The sequence below is a fragment of the Rissa tridactyla genome, chromosome 5 (genome assembly GCF_028500815.1).
Source record: "Rissa tridactyla isolate bRisTri1 chromosome 5, bRisTri1.patW.cur.20221130, whole genome shotgun sequence".
Classification (NCBI taxonomy): Eukaryota; Metazoa; Chordata; class Aves; order Charadriiformes; family Laridae; genus Rissa; species Rissa tridactyla.
Genome location: NC_071470.1, coordinates 5754119 through 5774546, shown reverse-complemented (window position 1 = coordinate 5774546; position 20428 = coordinate 5754119). Strand labels below are relative to the sequence as shown.

Sequence of the window (20428 nt, the reverse complement as noted above, 5' to 3'; positions counted from 1 at the left end):
GCTCTGTGCCTCCTCTTGAAGTGGTAACAGTTCTCCAACGATCTCAAACACAGGGAAGCAGCAGGCTAAAAGATTTCCTTTGCCAGCGGTAAAGGAATAATAAAGAGTAAAAGACAGAAAAAAGGGGTGATCAACTACGATTTCTGGCCACAGGTCAGTCAATAGCGAGGGATTAAGTTTTACCTAAATGGCTTTGAAATCTCAGGAAAATCACCCTATTTCTGCTGTCAAGGAGCAATACATTGTGACCAAATCAGGAATCAAATTACTGGAAATGAATTCAAATTCCAACTTTCCTCCACAATTTAGAGGATCTCATATTTGCCCTGTTAATTCTATATTCCTATTACGTCTACTAAACAGGAACAGCAGTTTTTAAAACTGATTATCAAAATGCATTTAATCTTGCATTATACACAGTACTTCGGGGGAAAAAAAAAAAGTAATTGGTGGGAGTCACAAATTGCATAACTGCTTCAGTGAGACTTATGAGCAATATTTTTCAATACGCCAGCTGTACAATCTGTTGTACAACAGTGATACACATTACCCAAGACACAACAATGATTTAAAATACACATTTGTGCTATGCTGTCTCCCAATTGCTGCTGCTTAATCACGCCTGACCAGATCAACGCCGCAATCCAAACACGGCAGCACTCCTCCAGCTTCAACACAGTGCACCCCGAGATCCTCCTCATTCTTATCCAACCACTGAATGATGACTTTAAAATATAACCTTTTCTGGACATTTTTTTATTCATATACACCTGAGAAGTTCCTGCCACACGTGCTTTGCAGACAATGGCAATCAAGAAGATCGTAGGCAGCTTACAGGGAAATGTGAAAGAGACACTTTCACATGACTTGGGAGCAAACACTATTTGTCCCCTCATCATTTGAGAACGGATAAAGAACATCACATTTATTATATTACTATTTAATAATAATTATGCCCGCTGTCAGCTTAAACTTGTTCATAGATGAATCTTTATAATCAGCCAGAGACGTAAGTTCACCAACTTTGATCAACAGTCACTGTGCACTTTGTGTAAGGGATCAGTTTCTTTAACGATTAGTTTCATGTCTGAAGAGCATCAGAATTGTGACAAGAATTATACAGATTTAGCTAAGCAATTTAAGAAATTACTGTCCTTCACACAGAGATTATCTGTATCATGGGTGTCCTTGTGAGCACCACTAGGTTCAGTTCAGTGCCATGTCAAACAGACTGGCATGTATTGCCCTCAGCTGAAGTTTAATCAGGTTCACTGGGCACTGAAATGGGCTCCCTGGGTAGCTTTAAGAGCATCCAGGTGAAGGGCAGTAACTCCCTGAATTGTTTTATCTGGATCATCACAGTCCTGGAAATTTCTTAAACCAAAGCACCGTGGCAAGAGTATCCCTGTGGCTACTCCCAGCCACGCACTCACGCTGCCGCCTACGCAGGCACCAGGATGGGAGAGCACAAGGAAGACTTCTTTCTTCCCCTTGCACCCACAGTGATCCACTCACAGCTAATCAGAACGGTATTTAGGATGTAAGGAATGGGCCTTAAAACCATACTCAGCTCCCTGAAGCTGGAAAGGGACTCGAGAAGGGTTATACATGAAGCCTAGCAAGTGCTGCTAATTTATGTAGGTTTGCTCTGCAGCCTCCCAGCTGCTCCCAAAGGGATGCTCGGACAAGAACTCAAACCAGTTACTCCGCTCACCCCTCGGAGCAGCCCATCCCACTCCCCTGACCGCCAAGAGCCCACAGAGATCCACATCTGGCATCACTCCCAGTCCGGACTTGTTAATGTAAAACTGGCTAAGTACAAGTTACGGAATAACAGAGTTTACCTGGATTTTAGTAACCTTGCACTTTCACACAATCTTTCCTTTCAAAGTAGGCCTCCAGCATGGAATCGCTTTTCTAGGTTAGCGTGCACAAAACATTCCGTCTGCACATTTGACCACTGCCAGCTGGGCTCTTGCCACCAGGAACAAGCCAAGAGTTTCCACAGAAATACAAACTATACCTCACATAACTCACCAATATAAACCATACATTCACTATTAGTTTCTTAATGTTAACACAATCTCTAGCAAAGCATGCTGTAAGTTAGTATGCCAGGGTAACATACATCCTGCTTGCAAATATTTGGGAGCTTAAAAACCATTTAATTAACTATAAAGACGACGACAATTGTCCATAAAATCACAATTTAAATGGCTTTAAATGCAATAGAAATGGCCAACAGATATTGGTTTATGTGAGAGCCGTTCTGTTTTGTAAAAGACTATTGCCGGTTAAGCCTTATTCTCTTCCACTGAGTGCTTTTCAACCTTCTTCATTACGACAAGGGAACTCTTGTTTCACCTCTGTTGTGCCAGAATTACCTCCAGAGCTTGTTGTCCATAACCGTCTGCTGGAGATAATTACTGGCTCTTGGTTTAAAAAAAACCAGCACGTATCTGTAAAACCTTCGGTAGACCTAGTGACAGAAAGCCAAACCCCCTCAGCACAGGGAGGTTCTAATTTGCAAAGCTTTATCTTAACTATCCTGTGGCTCCGGGAAATTACAAGCACTTTGTGGTTATAGCTAAGTGAACAAACCTCTTTGATGCGCAACAACAGAAAGTATCTTGCATTTATGATTTAATATTAACATCAATTACGCGCAGAAATACTGTTTAGCCTGTTGCACAGAAGGTTTACTCCAACTTCTTTAGGAAAGATCTGTTTGAAAAAAATATCAAATATGCTTTTCCTAATTTTTTTTTTGGAAGACCACATCACTTACATAAAACATTCAGCATATGGCTCCTGTTAGCTCTGACTGATGCTTGTCTCAAGCAGCTTTCTTTTGAAATCAAATTACTATCCTTGACTCTCATATGTTTATGTTTCTAATTAAATGAAAACTGGAGCTCAGAAAGCAGTTTTCACCAGCTGACTGCATGTTTATATAGTTTTAGCTGTGTTTCTGCAATGTCTTTCCAAACTTTTCTCTAAAGAACTAGAAAAAAAAAAGTTTTCTAGACTTTTTAAGTGGCACTTAATTTTCAAAAATGTGTAAATACATAACAAGCAATGAATAGGATTTGTCCTCATTTATGCCTTGGGGATTTATAGCGCTACCCTGTGGGAAAAAAATAATTATTGTTACTTAGAACAAAAGATTATGTAGCACATAAAATAAACCCTTAGCTCTTACATAGCAGATTTCTTCGGTGGATTTCAAAACATTCTGTAGAACTGAGTAACCCATAATTATCCTTAACATACAGATGAAAAAGAGATGGTCTGTAACAGAGCTGGGAATGAAAATTCACACATCCTGAACCCACGCCAGCCAGACCCTTTCCTGTGCCAGCTTATCTAGTGCCCTCTGTTCTCTGAAAGTCCGGGTACCACCGTCTTGGGAGAAAATGAGGTAAAATATATTCTGCACCATGTTTCAGCAATTAAACGATCAACTACATACCGATGACAGAATTTTTATTAGTGATTCTGCTGCTGGAAAGAAGTGACCTGGAAGTCAAACTCGCCATCTCATGAAGTTTGCATGAAGACTGTTTGAAAAATCTCCTCTTGACTTATAAATGGAAGCAATTCGGTACAGCCATTGTGAAGGAAAATTAAGGAAATTACAGTGCAAAGCCACACTTTATTAGAATTTATACACACTTTTTCCCTGCAATGGGGAAGTGACCGTCTGATTACACTCTGCATCCTGTGAAAAACAGGAAGACAAAGCCCAGTTTCTCTTCTTCATCCAGCCTCTCAAAACCTTTTTATTCTTTTGTTTCCTGTGGATCAAGAAAAACTTAAAAAATCATTTTTAACCTGGTTCCCACAGGAAGCGAGACCTGCACAATCACAGTCTGTGTGCGTGCATGTGCCAGAGAGGTCGAGCCTCACTAGACAACAGAGTTTTTGCTATGCATGCTCCATCTGCACAGAGCTTCAGGCACAGCTATCTCCCGCTACACAGGGGAGAATCCAGTCAAAAACCACTTGTCAAGGGAAATCTGACGTCACTACTTTTGCTGCTTACAGAACTACTTTATTAATCAGAAAACATCAAACTAGAGTACAGTAACTTCATGGCATCTCAGGATTATCGTGGTGGTCGCAACAGCAATCCCCTACAAAAAATTTCTTGCCAACAGCCTGTTCTGGTCAACACTCACCTATGATTTCACTCTGGGAAGAACTACAGAAAGGCCCTTTATAAACAAAAGGTAGCTAACAAAACCAAAACTACTGTTAATGGGCAAAAAGAGGGCTCTTCAGCCTAGAATATTATCACTTTTTTCAAGAATACCGTAAGTGAAAAAAGCCTCTTCTAGAAAAAGCACATTTTCAGATTTACTTAAAGAAGGGACAGATGCTGAAGAGGTTACACATCCGGCCTGGGTTGCACGTTACCCCTTTTTCCCCCCAAACCCCAATGTGACTGAATCACTCTAATTATAGAATACTTACATAGATGTAGCAAACAAAAGCTTTCTTATGTGAACTCGCAACAATGATATGTAATTGCCATTTCAAGCCAGACAACGTTTCCATCTGATTAAACAACAGGAGGGAATAGGGAGAATATGCAGATTTCTGTCATATTATCCGGATTACGCTGAAATACCTTGGATCTGCACTAGCACACTAACACAGAAAAGAACACATTTTACTGGCAAAATCTGAAATAAAGAAAATTAGAAGGGGTGTTGCTTGCACTGTTCTCAGCCATAGCTAAATCCTCCTTTTAAACCACATTTCCCAGAGTATTTTATGAACAAAGCTGCAGGTTGTGTTTACTAGACAGTTACACACATCAGAGGACTGATAACAATAAGAAAAAAATGCATTAAAGATTCGTCCATTTATTGTTATTTAAGAGCAGCTTAAACAAAGGCTCGACAAACGCAGTAACACACATTTGCTAACCAGCAAGCTCCTTCTGCACCTCCGAAATCATGCACACCAAAACATACCTTCCCTTGCAGGCACAGGTCACAAACACTTCAAGAACGTGACCTGGCAATGTGACCGCTCCAATTCTAACCAGCCTGAAGAAAAGACAGCAGCCTCAATAATGACCAACCATATGACAAACATTTGGCTCTGAACAAAGTTCTAGTCCCTCGCCAGTTATTAACTTCAACATGTAAACTGACCTTTTTAATCGTTCAGACCCAGCTAAAAGCACTGTCTCCAGGTTCAGCAAGTGCCACTAACTTTCAGAAACAGGTGCTAAATTGCCCACAGCCAGCGAACTTGTCTTACATGCATTAATCCTGTGCATCTCCTGCGATTTAAATTCCCTTTTCTTTGTTCATGTCCTGTGGCCAGCCTCCTCATCCAAAGTGATATCCCAGCACATGTTACAACTATGATCATAAAAAGTTTCTGCTGGAGCACGGAACTTTCCCAGAGGATTCAGTCGAGGAGGTTTTGATGGCGTTGCTTATCCTGGGAAGGAGGGTGCGACTGTGTTTTTTTTAATATATTGTGTGCTTTAGAATGCGTTTCCTCAAACAATAGTTTTCAAATGCATCTTTTAATAAAAATCTGTGTCTATATTCCTGGCACACAATATGTTAAAAAAGGGGGACTTACCTGAACCCCTATGGTCTGGTTCCATGCTCCAGTACAGCATCCAGAGTAGCTGTGATGTAACAACAATGTGCATATTGGGGCTTTATATCACTGTGGAAGCTGGCTGGCTGCAGCATAGGTCAGTGCCACAGGAGCTGTAAGAAGAAAAAAAAAGCATGCTTTTAGGCAGTAATATGCTGAACACCCACCTCTTAAAGCAGGAAACAGGGGCTTCCAGAAAATACAAAATAATGCAGTATCTATGCAGGTCCACTGAAAGGAATGCTATTTCACACAATTCTCACATAAGTACAAGAAATAAATGGTTAAGAAATGACAGGCGAGGTGGAGGCAGAGAATCTGAAAGGGACTACAAATATAACTCCCACACGGTGTTTTGAAAACATCTCTCTCCTTTTGCCCTATTTCCACGGAACGGCTGGAATCACATTCTGACACCACCCCCTGTTCCGAAGGCACTCACAGTCTTCGCAAAGCACCTCTCCACTGCAGTGCCTCAGGATTCTGCAGTGTCACTCCTCTTCTCCCTGGCTCTCTGCAAAGTGAAGTCATAGGAATGGATCAGCCAACCTGACTTCTCACTACCCTGCCCAGAATCCTTTGTGAACTGAAATGAGTCATCGCTCTGAAAAAAAAAAAAAAAAAAAATCCACGGCGCAACGTTCCAGGTTTCTCCCTACGTCTGAGCTGGCTTCTTTGTCTTTGAAACGAAGTGCCTCTGCTTCTGGAACAGTGCCCAGCTGCATTGTACAGGATAACAAGCCAGCCTCCTCATTAAGTGGACAAGAAAGCTATTTACATGCATTAGCAAAGACAAGTTAAAGCTTTAACCCTCTAGTCAAGACAAAAAATTTAGCCCTTACGTATCTGCCTGATGTAATACACAACCCCCCAATACACAAACCCAACCCACAAATGCACAGACATACGTGCGTGCACGCACTCAGAGCAATATTTTCTTAAATTATTCACTATTTAGCATGACACTTACCAGTTTTTACTCTATTGATTAAAAGAAAGCTTTACTCTCCTTTGTCAGTCCTGAAGAATGCTGCAGACCAGCACGTAACAAACAGCTCTGCTGTACACTGCATCAAAGTTGTGCTGCCGCAAACTGTTTATCAAAAAATTAGAAGCAGTGGACAAGTTCTTGCAAGCTCATTTTTCATCATCCCAGTCACCATTTGGGCTCAAAACAAAGTGAGCCCTGAAACCATGCCAGACAGAAAATGTCAAACTGCTCCAAGTGCCGAGAGCCAGCGGAGCTGCTTCGGCTTCTGCTGCTGCTGACAAAGAAGGTAATGCTCGGAAGGAGGTCACTGTGTCAGGATCTCACTCCCAGTGCTAGGTTTTCCTTTGCTTGTTGAGAAAACACTATGCTGAAGCCTCAGGAAAACACAGAAGAAGGGATAGGAATAGTGCGTGACGAGAGACAGATGCTGATGTTTTGGAGAAACGTTTTTAGCTGTTTGGGGATTCTCTTTTAAGAGAAGGAAACATTTAAAATTGCCTTTGCTGCAAAAGAACTATTTCTAGTCGTGATCTAGTCATCAAAATTAGAAGATCAATACGCAGAAATGAAGGGGCAAACAAAAAAAGAAGCGCTTCCATGAGGCACTTCTTTAAAGGTTCCTGTATCTTAAGCAAACTGAAACAGTTTGAAGCATAGTAGGCACATAATCCATAAAATCCTGGAACACAGCACTTCAGGGCTCACTGTGCTGGAACAGGCAGTTCTCTTAGGTTCTCCCCTAAATGAACACAGCAGGTGTTTAGGACTGAATTAAATACCAAGGTCACCACCTCCTTACGCTGCAAGCCCTAGCCTTTCAACTACCCTGGCAGTGAAAGAGTCAAAGCCAGCCTAAAATAGTTCTATGTGTTTCAAGAGTACAAATAAATAGCCGAGTTACACAACTAACAAAACCACTTTTGTTGACGGGTCTACGGTGACTTGTTATGCAGCAAAGCCATACTATAAAGAGGCTAATTTAAAAGTATAAGGTAAGCTGGGTGCTTTGCTACACCTGCAGTTACACAGTAGCCAAGATCTCAACATTAAAAGCTGGGCTTTTGCTACACACACAGTCATCAATTTCTGAGTTCCCTGAAAGGCCTCATTCCAGGAAATCTTCCTTCAACTTTACAGGAGTTTTGCTTTCCCTGGGGCTGCAGGATCAGCCGCAAAGCCTCTAATGAATCCAACTTGGCATTCACAGTGTTTGGGTCCCCCAGGATCATCCTGCGGAAATTCTGGTTGTTTGTCTGCTAAGCCCACACCCACTTTACAGCAACGAAACTCACTCCAAGAAGAAAAATTTCTGTGGGCTTAAAAGTGAATTACAACAGGCACCTACCAAAAAAAAAAGACCCAACCTGAGAGCTGCAATCTGCTTTTCCTAGAGACGCCTAGAATGCGCCAAGCGTGCACATGTGCCGTGGGTGCACACACATCTAGGCATGCCTTACCTCAAATTCATCAGCTCACGGCACCATTACACAGCCCTTTAATCAAGAACAGCAAGAAGTGCCTGATACCTCAAGCATGGCACAGAGCAAAAGTGAAAGGAGAGACCAGCAGCGGGGAAAATGTAAATGGGAATGTTTAGAAGAGATTAAGTTGATGGATAAACCAGCGCTGCCACCATCAGTGATGCTACTGCAGCGTGACCTCAAGGGAAGAAGGCCTGGCCAAAACATTACATGCACTTCCCACTCAAGGCAGCTCCTCTGCTCCTTCATCCCACATCTCACCCCCAGCACGTGACAGAAGTTGGTACTGAAACAAAAGCTGCCTTATTGACAGTGTATGGCACGAATACACCACGTACTTCTCTCTGTAAACTCCATGCATGCACGTGCATCCGAATAGACCAGTACAGAATACAGCATGGCCTGAGATCGATCTCCACCATACACTGAGAAAGCAGATAATGTAGAGAGCCCATTTTCCTCCTTTGCACACGCATTGTGTTGGAGTTGAACAGGCTCCTTTGTGAAACTCCACATTAGCTTGCATACATCCTCGAGCCCTCCCGAGCCAGGGCCTGGGATTCCCTTCCTTTGCCACAGCCCCTTCACCATCACCAGAGGGAAACTCGAGAGGAGAAAAGGAATGTGCTCAAACGGGGTGGGGGGTGGGGGGGGGCAGAGAACAAAAAAGGTTAAAAAAAGAACGCTGCCAAAAGATGCCAAGAAGGTTATCAAGAGCATGAGAAAATCCAGACTAGCCTGTACCAGTTTCAGTGGATCCTGAATTTCAGAGGCTAAAATCAGCCATGAGCACTCAGCATTTGGAGTCTGTGGCTGCAGAGACTACGGACATCTACCATTAGGATTACTTCTACAAGAACCAACTTCACAAAGCAGGAAGCACCCAAACACCCGACTGGGAACGCAGCCGATAAACCCTGCGGCCCCAGAAGAAACCAGACTAAGGAACATCACAAAGATACAAATTTACATGTATTTGAGAAATCTCTTCATGCTAAAAACTTCTGACATATTAGTGCTCCACGAATAACAACTTACTTGCAGTATGCTAATAAGTTCCACTCGGCTTACCTGAACAATTCTCCTGGTTCTTTTAAGAAATCACTTAAGAAAATACAAGAGGGAACATGATCAGGGTATTAAATTCAGCAATATCCCAACAAGTAATGCCCATCTGCTTTTGTGCTAATGTTGTCTAGGAGCTTAAATACTCTCTTTTTTTCCCCACTCCCGATGCTTACGACCCAATGTATTTGCAGAGAACATACCTCTGCTCCTTCAGACCTCATTCCACTCTTTTAGTGTTCTTTCCGACGTCTGCTTCTCCTGTGCCTTTAATCTTTCTAGAGGACTCTTCTACATTTACTCCAACTTACATGTAACTTTTCTTTAAAAAACAACAACCAGAATTCTGCACCCTATTGTAGAGCTCCAGCTAACTTCTCCCCTGCGTCAAGTACAAGGAAATTGAAATTTCCATAATATCAGTGGAAATACCCTGCCCTATATATAGTAAGAACAAAACTTGGTTTTTTCACAGCTCTACTACATTGGTGGTTTACTGTCACCCCACAACTGAACAGCTGGTTCCAGATACCTTTTTTACGCTGCCTGCAACTAGTGAGTCTGAAGCAAGTATTCCTGGGTTTGACTCTCACGACCATGATCTTGCCCATTACAGTTTAACAGCTCACTCTGCGGATATGAACAAGGATCTTTGACCATCCAATTATTCTTATTTGTTATGCATTTTTTAAGCATCTCCACTTCATCACACACTAAAGAGAGTCACATAAACTAAAACGAAAAACAATACTTTAAATGTTACCAAATGCAGGACAGAACCATAACCCTGTGCCACGCTTGCTAATACAAAAACCCAGTAAACAGCATCTGAATGAACCCATCAGTCTTAACAAGAAAAACAAAGCAACACGCAAAACTCCCTCCCCCAAAAGCCCAGTAGGTAAAACAATCGTCTTTTTAGAATTCGACTACTAGAAGAGGCTTCTTTAAATTATAGCTCACTTGAAAATAGGTGGCATTTTAAACCACACAGAAGAATTGTCTAAGAGATTTTGTAGCTAGGACCGTGAGATGGGAGGGGAGGAGGGTTTGGGTTGCGGTTTTTTTTCATAGAAACCTGTTACTATTAAATTAATCAATTAATGTTAAAGCTACATTGTCATCGACCACACCACCACCCCACCCCCTCAGAAACAAAGCCTGCCTGTTTTCTGGCAGTAAACAGTAAACGCAAGGAAAGATAGACGCATTAAAAAAATCTGACACTAGTGGAGATTTGGCAAGAGAGAGTGAGCACATGAAAAACAAAAGGAAAAAAAAAAAGCAACGATAAACCTAGATGTTTTCTTTTAGGGTGGAAATTGTATAAAGGCAGAGAAAAATATTCCTTTGCAAACACTCCTGAAAGCATAGAACATGGCTGTTGAAACACAACAATCATCCTGTCTTAGCCACATGCTCTTCACGATCCTCTTCAGTTTAGCCAGAACACATTTTCAGCGTGGCTGGGGATGCTGCAGCGAACATTCAGCAAGAGTCTAGTTGGCAGCTAAAATCCTTGAAAGGCGAAGGGATGATTAGCAAAACAACCCAACGACAGAGCGCGCCCTCTCTCATTTATATTGATTGCTGTAACCGTGGAAGGATTTTCACCCCAAAGATGATACTGCGGTTGTTACAGCTTTTCAAACAAATAGTGATGACTGGCAGATAACTTCAGGTTAAAATAAGAACCTGCAACACTGAACGCAAGTCCCATGGTACTGCAGCAGCCTTTAACAGCCCAGTTTTTCCTGGCTAGGAGAGAACTGATGAAAAGGCCAGGCATGGAATCAATTAAAATAGTGCCGAAGTGGTTTTGAAAAGAAAAGGTTAGACACTCCAAAGACTTAGCAGTTGAGAGTTTAATGGGTCATTTTTTCCCTGTGCTGGAACACAGAGCTTTCACTATGGCTGGAGTAGATTTAAGATGTACTTTAATGCTCATGGAATCAAAATATCTTATACCCTAACACATGAAGGACATGCTAGGATATTCTGCCCCTATGCTCTACCTGCCTTGAGTAGATGCAGTGACCCCTATTTCATACAATGACTCAAAATACTTTCAAATTCTGTCCTTCGGTCTCCCCTGTGTGGGGATGAGCTGTGAGGGTGGAAACACAGGAAATGCCACGGCACAACAGTTCAGCAGCTCACCAAATCTGCTGCCTCTCTCATGCTGGTCAAGCATCTTAGAGGAAGCCTTAGGAAACCAACTGCACACACTGCCACTAGTGTATACCACATCTTAAAGGGAAATGCCCTTGCTCCAGACAAAACCAGTTCTTTTACAAACCTCACGGACTGGCAGATTTTCGTTTTTTCTCCCAATCAGTATGACTATCAGCAAATGCGACAATCAAAAACTACGTCCTCAAATAAAGGACAGTACCTGGAACCAGGGGTTCCCACAATTAAACAACACACTAGGTTAAATGTGTTTCCTCCTGTCCATTTCACATGGCTTTTGCTTCTTAATTTTATTGAGCACTCGTTTTATTACAGGAAGCAGTAAACCAAAACCTACACCAGGCATTTTACTACTATTACAACAGCAACACCTCCCTACCACCTGCTCTTTTCTTTTTTAAGTGATATTTCAGGAATCTGAAACTCTCCCTGTACATGAGCCATAAAACCAAACATGGTATCCAAAACAAGGATGAAATTATCAATTTCACAGCCAGACCTCTCTTGCGTGACTTCTTGGATACCTCCTAAATTACAGTCTTATGTTTAGGCTTTCAATTACCACCCTCCACCCATGTTCCCCACTGACTCCAGCAACATGCAGACCACGCTCCTAAAAAAGAATGAAACTTAACATATTTGAGCACAATTTTGCCAGTGTTCACTGCATTGCCTTACACTGCGTTGCTGATGTCACTATTTTGCAGAATTGCTCAGCTGTTTTGCTCAGCTGCCACTAGTGCCTTCTGAAGTCCTCCTCAGCAGCCTTAATGAACCTGAACAACTGTGATCTGACAGATAGGGTTACCACTTCATTATCCATTCCATCCCTCAGATTTCTAATACAGCTATTAAAACCCAAACATTTGGTATTGATCTCTGCTGCACAGAATACTGTTAACCCTTTCCAGGGACCATAACTGGCCGTTCTTCTTTTTTCTCCTCAGTATTCTGAACTGAGCTCGACAAGACTTTCTCTTGGACTTCCACCAAGCATTTATAAAGCACTAGAGCGTGGAAGAGTCCTTGTGCTCCCCAAGTGTCGCTATGACCCAGTTTTCTGAAAGATGAGAGCACATAAAAGTAGTTGTGTCTTTGCCCTCTGATTCAGTATAGAGAGACCTAAATTAGGATATAAAGACTAGGTTTCTGAGATGATCTCAGGAGCTGCCGATGATCTCAACTTACATTGAACTAAACCAAAAGGACAGCAAAAGGAGAGATTTGGGATAATTTCTTGAACAAATCTGGCAAGTAACCACTGGACAGAGAAAATCACATATAACAAGATTTTGAGATCAAAGCATAGGGGATGCATAAATCCAAACTCTGAATGACTGCATTTTATGCCATAGCAAGATAATATTTTCTCAACACACATTAAAACAACCAAAAAAAAAAATCATTCCTTATCTTGTCATTATGTTGTCACTCCTTATTCTGGATCATAAGAAAAAAGGCCTCACAGTTACTGCCATATTCTTTCAACAAGCTACCCCCCACAGGCAGTGCTTTACCTCACCCAGACCTTACCGGCCCAAGGGCACACGACTCCTATTTAGCAGGGTAAAAAGTGTCTCTGTCAGAGCCGGAGCTTGACACAGCTCCCTGCTTCAAAAGCACCTCCGATCATCAGCAAACGCTGCATTGCACATGGTGAAGGGGGTGGCACATGCCCCTCTCCTCACCTGGCCACCCCCTCTGGGAGGCTGGGGCTGCTGCACAGACCAGTTCTTGGAAACGCCTGTAGAGGATGTCAGTAGCCCTAAAAAGCATTTTTTGAAGCCTCTGCTGTTCCTCCTGCCTGTTTGGTAGCTACAAGTTTTAGTCTTGTAGAGCTGATGTAGAGGCTACTTAAAGAAAAACCTAGGCTGCAATGACTGAATTAGCAGCAGCAGAAGATTGGAGAGAAAAACAAGAAACGATGTAAGAAAGAAAAAATACAGGAAAGGTTAAAAAGGAAATGTGGGGAAAGAGATGATTTCTGTTTGATTCCTAAAGCAGGCGATGCAGCATATGTGATGTTAATGATGAAAGACTTGTTAAAAGAATCCAAATGCTTAGCGGGGCTAAACGGAAGCAGGAATAATAACCAAATGGTAAGAAATAAAATTAGTACCTCCAGCTGTAGGAAGGCTGGGAAAACATAACGGTCTGCAGGACTGCTGGAATAAGCAAAGTGAGAACGGCTGCCTGTATCAGTGAAGAAAGAAGCGAACAAAAGGACGGTTGTTTTGTGAAGGTCGATCTGCATGTGCTCTGCATCCACTCGCTGCTTGCCTTTGTTTTGTTTTCTAGGCTGACCTTGACCCCATGCCACACAAAGGATTCAATGAAAGCCTCCCTTCAAAATCTCAATTAAAAGACTGAAAGAACAAACGTATCTTGGGCTGCAGCCCAAAGCCTAAGCCCAAGTGTCAGCCACCCGGCAGAGGGAGCATCCCCAGCAGCTCAGGCGTGAGCCAGAGTGCCTGGCTCAGGCCAGGGCAACCTGCCTCCTCCAGTGGCTTTGAAGGAGCCCTCCCAGTGCTCGGGACAGGCAGAACAGCTCAAAAAGAAACATTTAGTTTTTTCTCCAAAGGGTTGCTCCTAAGCTTTTATGGTGAGAGATCAAAGCTAGAGGAAGGATGGGAGCTTACAGGATAGTGAAGAAAGTTTGAGGGTAAATTAGTGTTGTGCATACTAACAAGGCACACATGCAACATCGCTGCACTGAGGGAGCCTGCTAATGGCTTGGGCAGTTTGAACCAAAACACATGAAAGCAGTTAAGCATGTCATCACCAACGATGTCTTCAGAAGTGTTCAGCTGCTTTATGAGAAGCTCTTCAAAACACACATGCAGATATAGTTTCCTAGAAAGAAGGTGTAATCCACAAGAAAACGCAGGGCTGCCCAAAGTGCATCCTGCATGCCATGTGAGGCCTGCAAAGCCTCTGCATGAGGCTCGTAATTTTTTTTATTTAAATTGTGGTATTTTATTTCAATTCTGGTACTACATTTAATTGAAGTATTGCAATGTAGATTTGTTACACAGCATCCAGTTTGGGGCACTCTCTGAAAACAATTTGGGGAGCATTTGTGGAACAGGGATAAGGTGGAAACTAACCTCAGGGCTTTGGTCTAAAAGACTAATTGACTGCCAAAATTATCTTGGTGTAATTATACCTATGTAAATCCCTATTTATCCTGGAATAAGAGCGGTTTTTTTAACTTGACTTAGCTTATACAACTTGCAAAGTTATATCAATGCAGGGAGTTGTACATGCATAATCCTGCTAAATTCCTCTGCATGACCTTTCATATCATGCATAAAAAAGTGAAAATTAAAAATAGAATAATCAATAGTAAAAATAAAATACTAATTTTATTAGAGGCAAGGATGTGTCTTCCTGTTATTCAATCATATGCTCCCTAAGGTATTCAAAAAGTAAATATCAAAACAAAGGAATTACCCTTTTCTTTAAGTAATACTTCCTCCTGGGTTCTGACAGCTTTACTCTTGAAGAGTAGATAACCACTGACATTTAGAGTTGCAAGTACTATTTCTCTAAAAACTTCCTGTTATGGTCAAAGGCAGAGATATTAAAGGAGCCAAATTTGGCTCCTATTGCCGTATGTTGTTTCTAATAGTCACAGCTTGAGTTTCAAAACTGATGTAGAATTTGCACTTCTCTTTATCTCCATTGAGTGCTGCTGTACTCCCAGTACTTCTGAAAATCAGGAGTCACCTAGGAGCCTCATTTCTGGAATCTGGCATAAAAACTCAGAATTGAATGTGAAAAGAACCCATGGACGTAAGCTACCTGGGAATATCCGAAAGTCTTGGATACAATGCTTAAAGTCACGCATCTCCTTCATACTTCCTTTTCTAAATAAGAGCCTAAAAGTCTACTTTAGGGCGTAAATGTTGGAATGTGATTTACATGTCTTTTGCCTTGCTCCTGGCATACTTTTTTCAGTTGAAGCTTTGATGTAGTTAGTGTTTCCAAGAAAAGTTTGGGGTTTGCAAAATTATATTCTTAAAATGAAGAAAAAGAAAAGAGGGATACAGAGTAAGGAGTTCTTGGTTTTAGAGAAAATAATTCTGGTATTCAGAGTCATTTTCTCATGACACCTTTGGAGACTGAGGATGCAAAAGTCTTCTGTAACTTCCTAGTGACATTTTCCTCCTGATAACATAACTTCTTTCAAGGGCAGGAGTAACCTTGCCAAACATAATCACCACAATTTCTCCCCTCATATGCAGCCTCTGACTGTATCATTCATCCCCTATGCAGACATTCTGCAAGCCTGTTTGCCAGATACTGCTCCTTAGGAAGTGCTTGCAGAATACCAGAAACACACGAATTCTCGCCCAGGCCTCCAGAGCGCAGGTCATCTCCTTCAACCATGGCTTCCACCAATAGTGAAGTCACAGTGCTGGCTTTGTGATATCACAGCATTCTCCGTAGCAACAGCCTATGAGGTCACAAATAAAGGATTATCACTTTGCTGCAGGATTAAGGGAACTAAGAAGCTGGTCTGTCAGGAAGATGGGTTTTACTTCAAATAATGAGAATTAGGAGAATGCTGAAAATAAATGGGTTGTAAACTGTCTTTGTCTAGCATGCATCCTTTATCCAATAATGCTGTAAAGTAAGATATTCCTTTGACAGTTCCCAAGTAACTGAGTGAACTGCAGGCTGCCTCTTGAGCTATTACATGGGCACTGAATCCTGAAAAAACTTCTGTATCTTTTGACTCCTCAGTCATTTGATTTTGCAAGTGCAGACAGCAGTCAGACCACTCTCCTCAAATTGTCTGCTGGTTAGTATATTCACAGGTGTTCAATGCTGGCAATAAGTTCCAGAAAGTAATTAAAAAAAATAAAATAGAAAACCAAGCCTGGAAACATCTTGCCTTAGCCCACCTTACTGTTTAGGCAAGGATTTGTGAAGGTGATTCCAAAGCGGGAGTCTATGTTCCTAAGAAAGATTAAAAACAATACACATTGTAAGTTACAGTACTTTAAATACTTGTTTAAAATGCGAGAAACTGATTATTTATAAGAACCTTCCCTGCAAAATATACTTGCAGTCACATGAATCTTTACCACAAACATGACTGTTAGAACAAAGCACTTGTATGAATAATTTCATTACACTCTTAGTGGTGCATTTTTTTCAACAATATCTGGTTTACTCCCCAGTGAACACGCTGTTTAGAAGTTCTGTAAAATACATAACCTCCAGAACCTGTTTGAAATTGTTCCAAAGCTTTTATCTCCCCACTTCCCCACCATGGAGCAAATCAAGAAGAGCACAAATACAACCACCCAACAAACGCTTCCTGGCCCCTCAAGGAACCACTGAGGCATCCATGCAACTATCCAGAGCACAAATTAAACGTTAATTTGGTTTCAGCATTTAAAGGGAGTTACAGTCCATCAGGGGAGGGGGGAATGAAAGGAAGGATGATACCAGGTGAGAACAGACTTACTATGTTATTCACAGAAATCCTATGCCCTGTGCATGCTTGCACATGAAAACACTTCTGTATTTTTGAAGTAATTTCCCACTTTTACAGATGCCTGGCAACTCAAGCTGCCTAATGTCTGTAAACTAGCCACTGCATGCATATAGAATCATCTCACATGTGCAGCAGGTCCAACACATCAAGTGTACCACGCATGCATAATTTATCTGCCAGGGACTGTCCCGGATTTTAAGATTAAGATCTAAAAATCCTAAACCAGCCTGGTTTATAATTTGCACCCTGAGCTGTGATGCAACCATAAAGCAGCTGTACAGCGTGAGAGCAGCTTGAAAATTTTGAGTAAGGGCCTGCTTGTAGCTTAGTGGAGCTGGAAGGTGAGACTTCCAGCATTACGAGTGCAGGCACTAATACCAATTTCCATTCTAGGACTGGAAAAAACACATTAGGTTGCCCAGAGAAGCTGTGGCTGCCCCATCCCTGGAGGGGTTCAAGGCCAGGCTGGACGGGGCTTGGAGCAACCTGGTCTGGTGGGAGGTGTCCCTGCCCAGGGCACGGGTTGGAACTAGGTATCTTTAAGGTCCCTTTCAACCCAAACCATTATGTATGATTCTATGATTGGACAACTTTACAGTAGCTGATCAAGACCTCATCTGGAGTCTCACCTCCCAGTCCGGAAAATTTAGATCTCTATTTTGCAGTTGGACGACTGTTAAAAACACTAAGAAATAACAACATAGACCAATGAGATGTTTCACAGTCTTTTAAGTACGCTTTGAAATTCTGTAACCTATTTTAAAACATATTTGTTTCTTTGCCCTCCAGCACCAGCAGTAAAGAATCTCCAAGCAAGTGCTCAGATATACCAGATTTACTTGCTTGGCCACTAAGCCCTACAGCTTTCTAGGCCTGTTAATAACGGCTGAAGCCAGCCGTGCTGTAAGACACCAGGGCCTTCAAACGGACCGCGGCCGGGCCTGGCCCAGGCCGTCTCTTTAAACCTGCAGGGATGAGAAACACACGGCCTTTACTAAACCGGCAATTTTCTAGCCTCCTGCTAGAGCATAACGCCCGTTCAACCGCCAGGACACCCCGAGTTAATCCCCAATACAAAGGCAAGGCACCATCCACGCTCCCCGGGGGGGGGAGGGGGGGGCGGGAAGAGCAGCCCCGCCAGTACAACCAGCCCGCCCGGGCCCACCCCAACCGACACTGCCGGGCTCAGCGCAGCCCCCCGACTCCCCGCGCTGCCGATGGAGCCTTCAATGTCGCGGCAAAGCGGGTAACGGAGTCAAACGGGGAGAAACGCGGCCCCGGCCCAGCCCGGCGACGCGGTACCTCAGCGGCAGCACCTCCCGGCGGCGCTGAGGCGCGGCCGCCCCGCCCCGCCGCCGTCCCGGCATGCACCGCGCGGGGATGGGAGGTGGGGGGATGAGGTGGGGGGTGGTAACCCGGCCCGTCGCCATGGCAACGCGTGGCGGCAACGTACCGGGCCTTCTCCCCAGCGCCTCCCTTCAAGGAAAGCTTCAGGGCACCCCCAAAAAAGGATGAAAAGCAACAATTCACCCAGTTCGAAGATGCCAGGTTACTCTCACCTTTGCACGACGCTTTTTCCATGTTTTCAACCCAAACCAGGGGGTGGCGTTTTCCTTCAGCGAAGCTTTCCCCCACCCTGCCCCGCCATTTTGGATGCGGGAGCAGTTCCCACAGGATACGCAACGGGTCCCAGCCAGCCAAAGCTCAGAGGCAAAAATAAAAATAATAGGTTTTTGTTGATTGGTTTCTTTGGGCTTGGGGTCGTGGGGTTTCTTCGTGGTTTCGTTCGAGGTTGGGGATTTTACACAGTGGTAAAGGAAATTTCCATCCAGTTCCTGTATGAGCTCTCTGTCCTCAGGAGAAACCTTCCCACCTGAAGCGAGGGCGCGGCGGGGGCCTGGTACTCCAAAGAGCGGTAAAGGCAGGAAAAACCCCTTTGCCTCCCCGAGGGCAGCGACATGACGGGACGTGTGCTGCTGACGCCATGAGTGGATCTGAACAGTCACCGCAACCAAATCCACCCCCCTCCTTCAAAAGGAACCCTTCAAGTACCGTACACGACTTTTTTCACTCAGCATGGCTTCATAATTGATGCAAGGGTTTTTGTTGTTGGTTTTTGTTGTTTTGTTTTTAAATTTAAGAAGGTAAAACAAAGGACCACAGCAAAGTACTGCCCTCTGGCTGCTACTGAGGTAGAAGCTACACTTGTACAGAAACTTACACCAGTTTTCCGCTTTTTTAAAAAGAAGTTGTCGTCTAAAAAGACAACCATAAAGGGAATGTTTTTGCACAAGAAGGATAAAAAGACCCACTACCTCTATCTTGAACAGATGCAATCTTGAATAGATTGCTATGACCCAAACACGCTTTGTAAAAACAATACATCAGCTGAAAACCAAAGCTGTAGAGCAGAGCCAAAAGCTAAAACAAAAAACATTCTCTGTCTCTCTTGGTTTTGCTTAGAAAATGATGTCTGACTATATAGTCTTAAAAAAGCATCAAGAGCACGCAGGAGAATTAGTAGATAAAGGCAAAATCACGGGGTAACAAAGATGCCTTGCTATGGATCCTGAGGATGAATTTGAACTTTGCTTTGAACTTTGTCCGAAGGTTTTCTTCACGAGTAAACCAGCATCTTGGTTTTTAGGGATGGTGTGTCTCATGGCCTATGGGAATCAGCAACACGTACAGCCTAACCACACCAAGCTGATGGATGTTTAGGAGACAGCTAAAGCAGTATTTGTGTCACTGTAACTCGGTGTTTGGGACGCAGCTGATGCAAGCCCTGGTAAGACACGGGAGGTCTGCAGCACGCTGCGGTCAAGAATCAGCACCATGACCTCATCCTCCCCCAGCGCTCAGGCACGAGGGAAGCTGAGAACGGACTAGCAGCCAACTAACCACTGATTCAGCCTGAATTTCAATGTTCTTCCCTTTATGAGCTCACTCATCGTTTGAATTACTTAAGGAAGCTGCACAAATGCTTTTATTCCAGACTTTGACATGCAACCCATTACTGGAGCTGGCTAACTTGAAAGAAATTGAAACTTTCTGCTTGAGCAATGGAAAAAAAGATCAAGAAGGTAACGCGGCGGAGTAATACCGATGTTGAAAGGCAACTGCCACCACTCTGAGCAAGACTGAGAACTGCTGCGTGGCAGCACAACTATGAGGATCTCCCCCGCGCTGCAACTACACACTGAAAACACACACACAATCCACAAGACCACCAGCACAGCCCTCTCACCCTAAACAAACAGCTGAAAGAGTGAAAAAAAAAAAACCCAAACCTCTCTATAAATCCAATTTCCCCCTGCCAGGCAGTATGCAAAAAGCAACAGCAGGCGACTCGTACGATCACACAACCTCCAGCACGCAGGAAATCCCAGGCCAAGGCTCAACGTAGAAGCTACAAGCCAACAGAGTGCAAAGGATTTTAAAAAGGCATACCACCACACCACCACACTGTGTCCAAAGCATTTCCTTGCCTATACATTGATTTCCCATAGCATTGCTTTGGCTTCTCTGTTTTCCATTAATTTTTGAGACCTTTAAGTGCTG

At 43.1% G+C, this 20428-nt stretch overlaps 1 protein-coding gene across 7 annotated transcripts in view; it reads right to left on the bottom strand.

Moving 5' to 3' along the window:
- STOX2 (storkhead box 2) overlaps positions 1-20428 on the bottom strand; it is a 151850-nt gene that overhangs the window by 21639 nt on the left and 109783 nt on the right. The window contains exon 1 of one of the 7 annotated variants that reach the window (XM_054202194.1): positions 18170-18229. The exons of 3 other annotated variants lie outside the window; for them this stretch is intronic. Coding sequence is in view for 2 of the 4 variants with exons in the window: in XM_054202190.1 (XP_054058165.1) it covers positions 5608-5680 (73 nt within the window). In the remaining 2 variants the exon portion in view is untranslated. 3 more of the 7 variants (XM_054202193.1, XM_054202190.1, XM_054202192.1) reach the window with 3 other exon arrangements.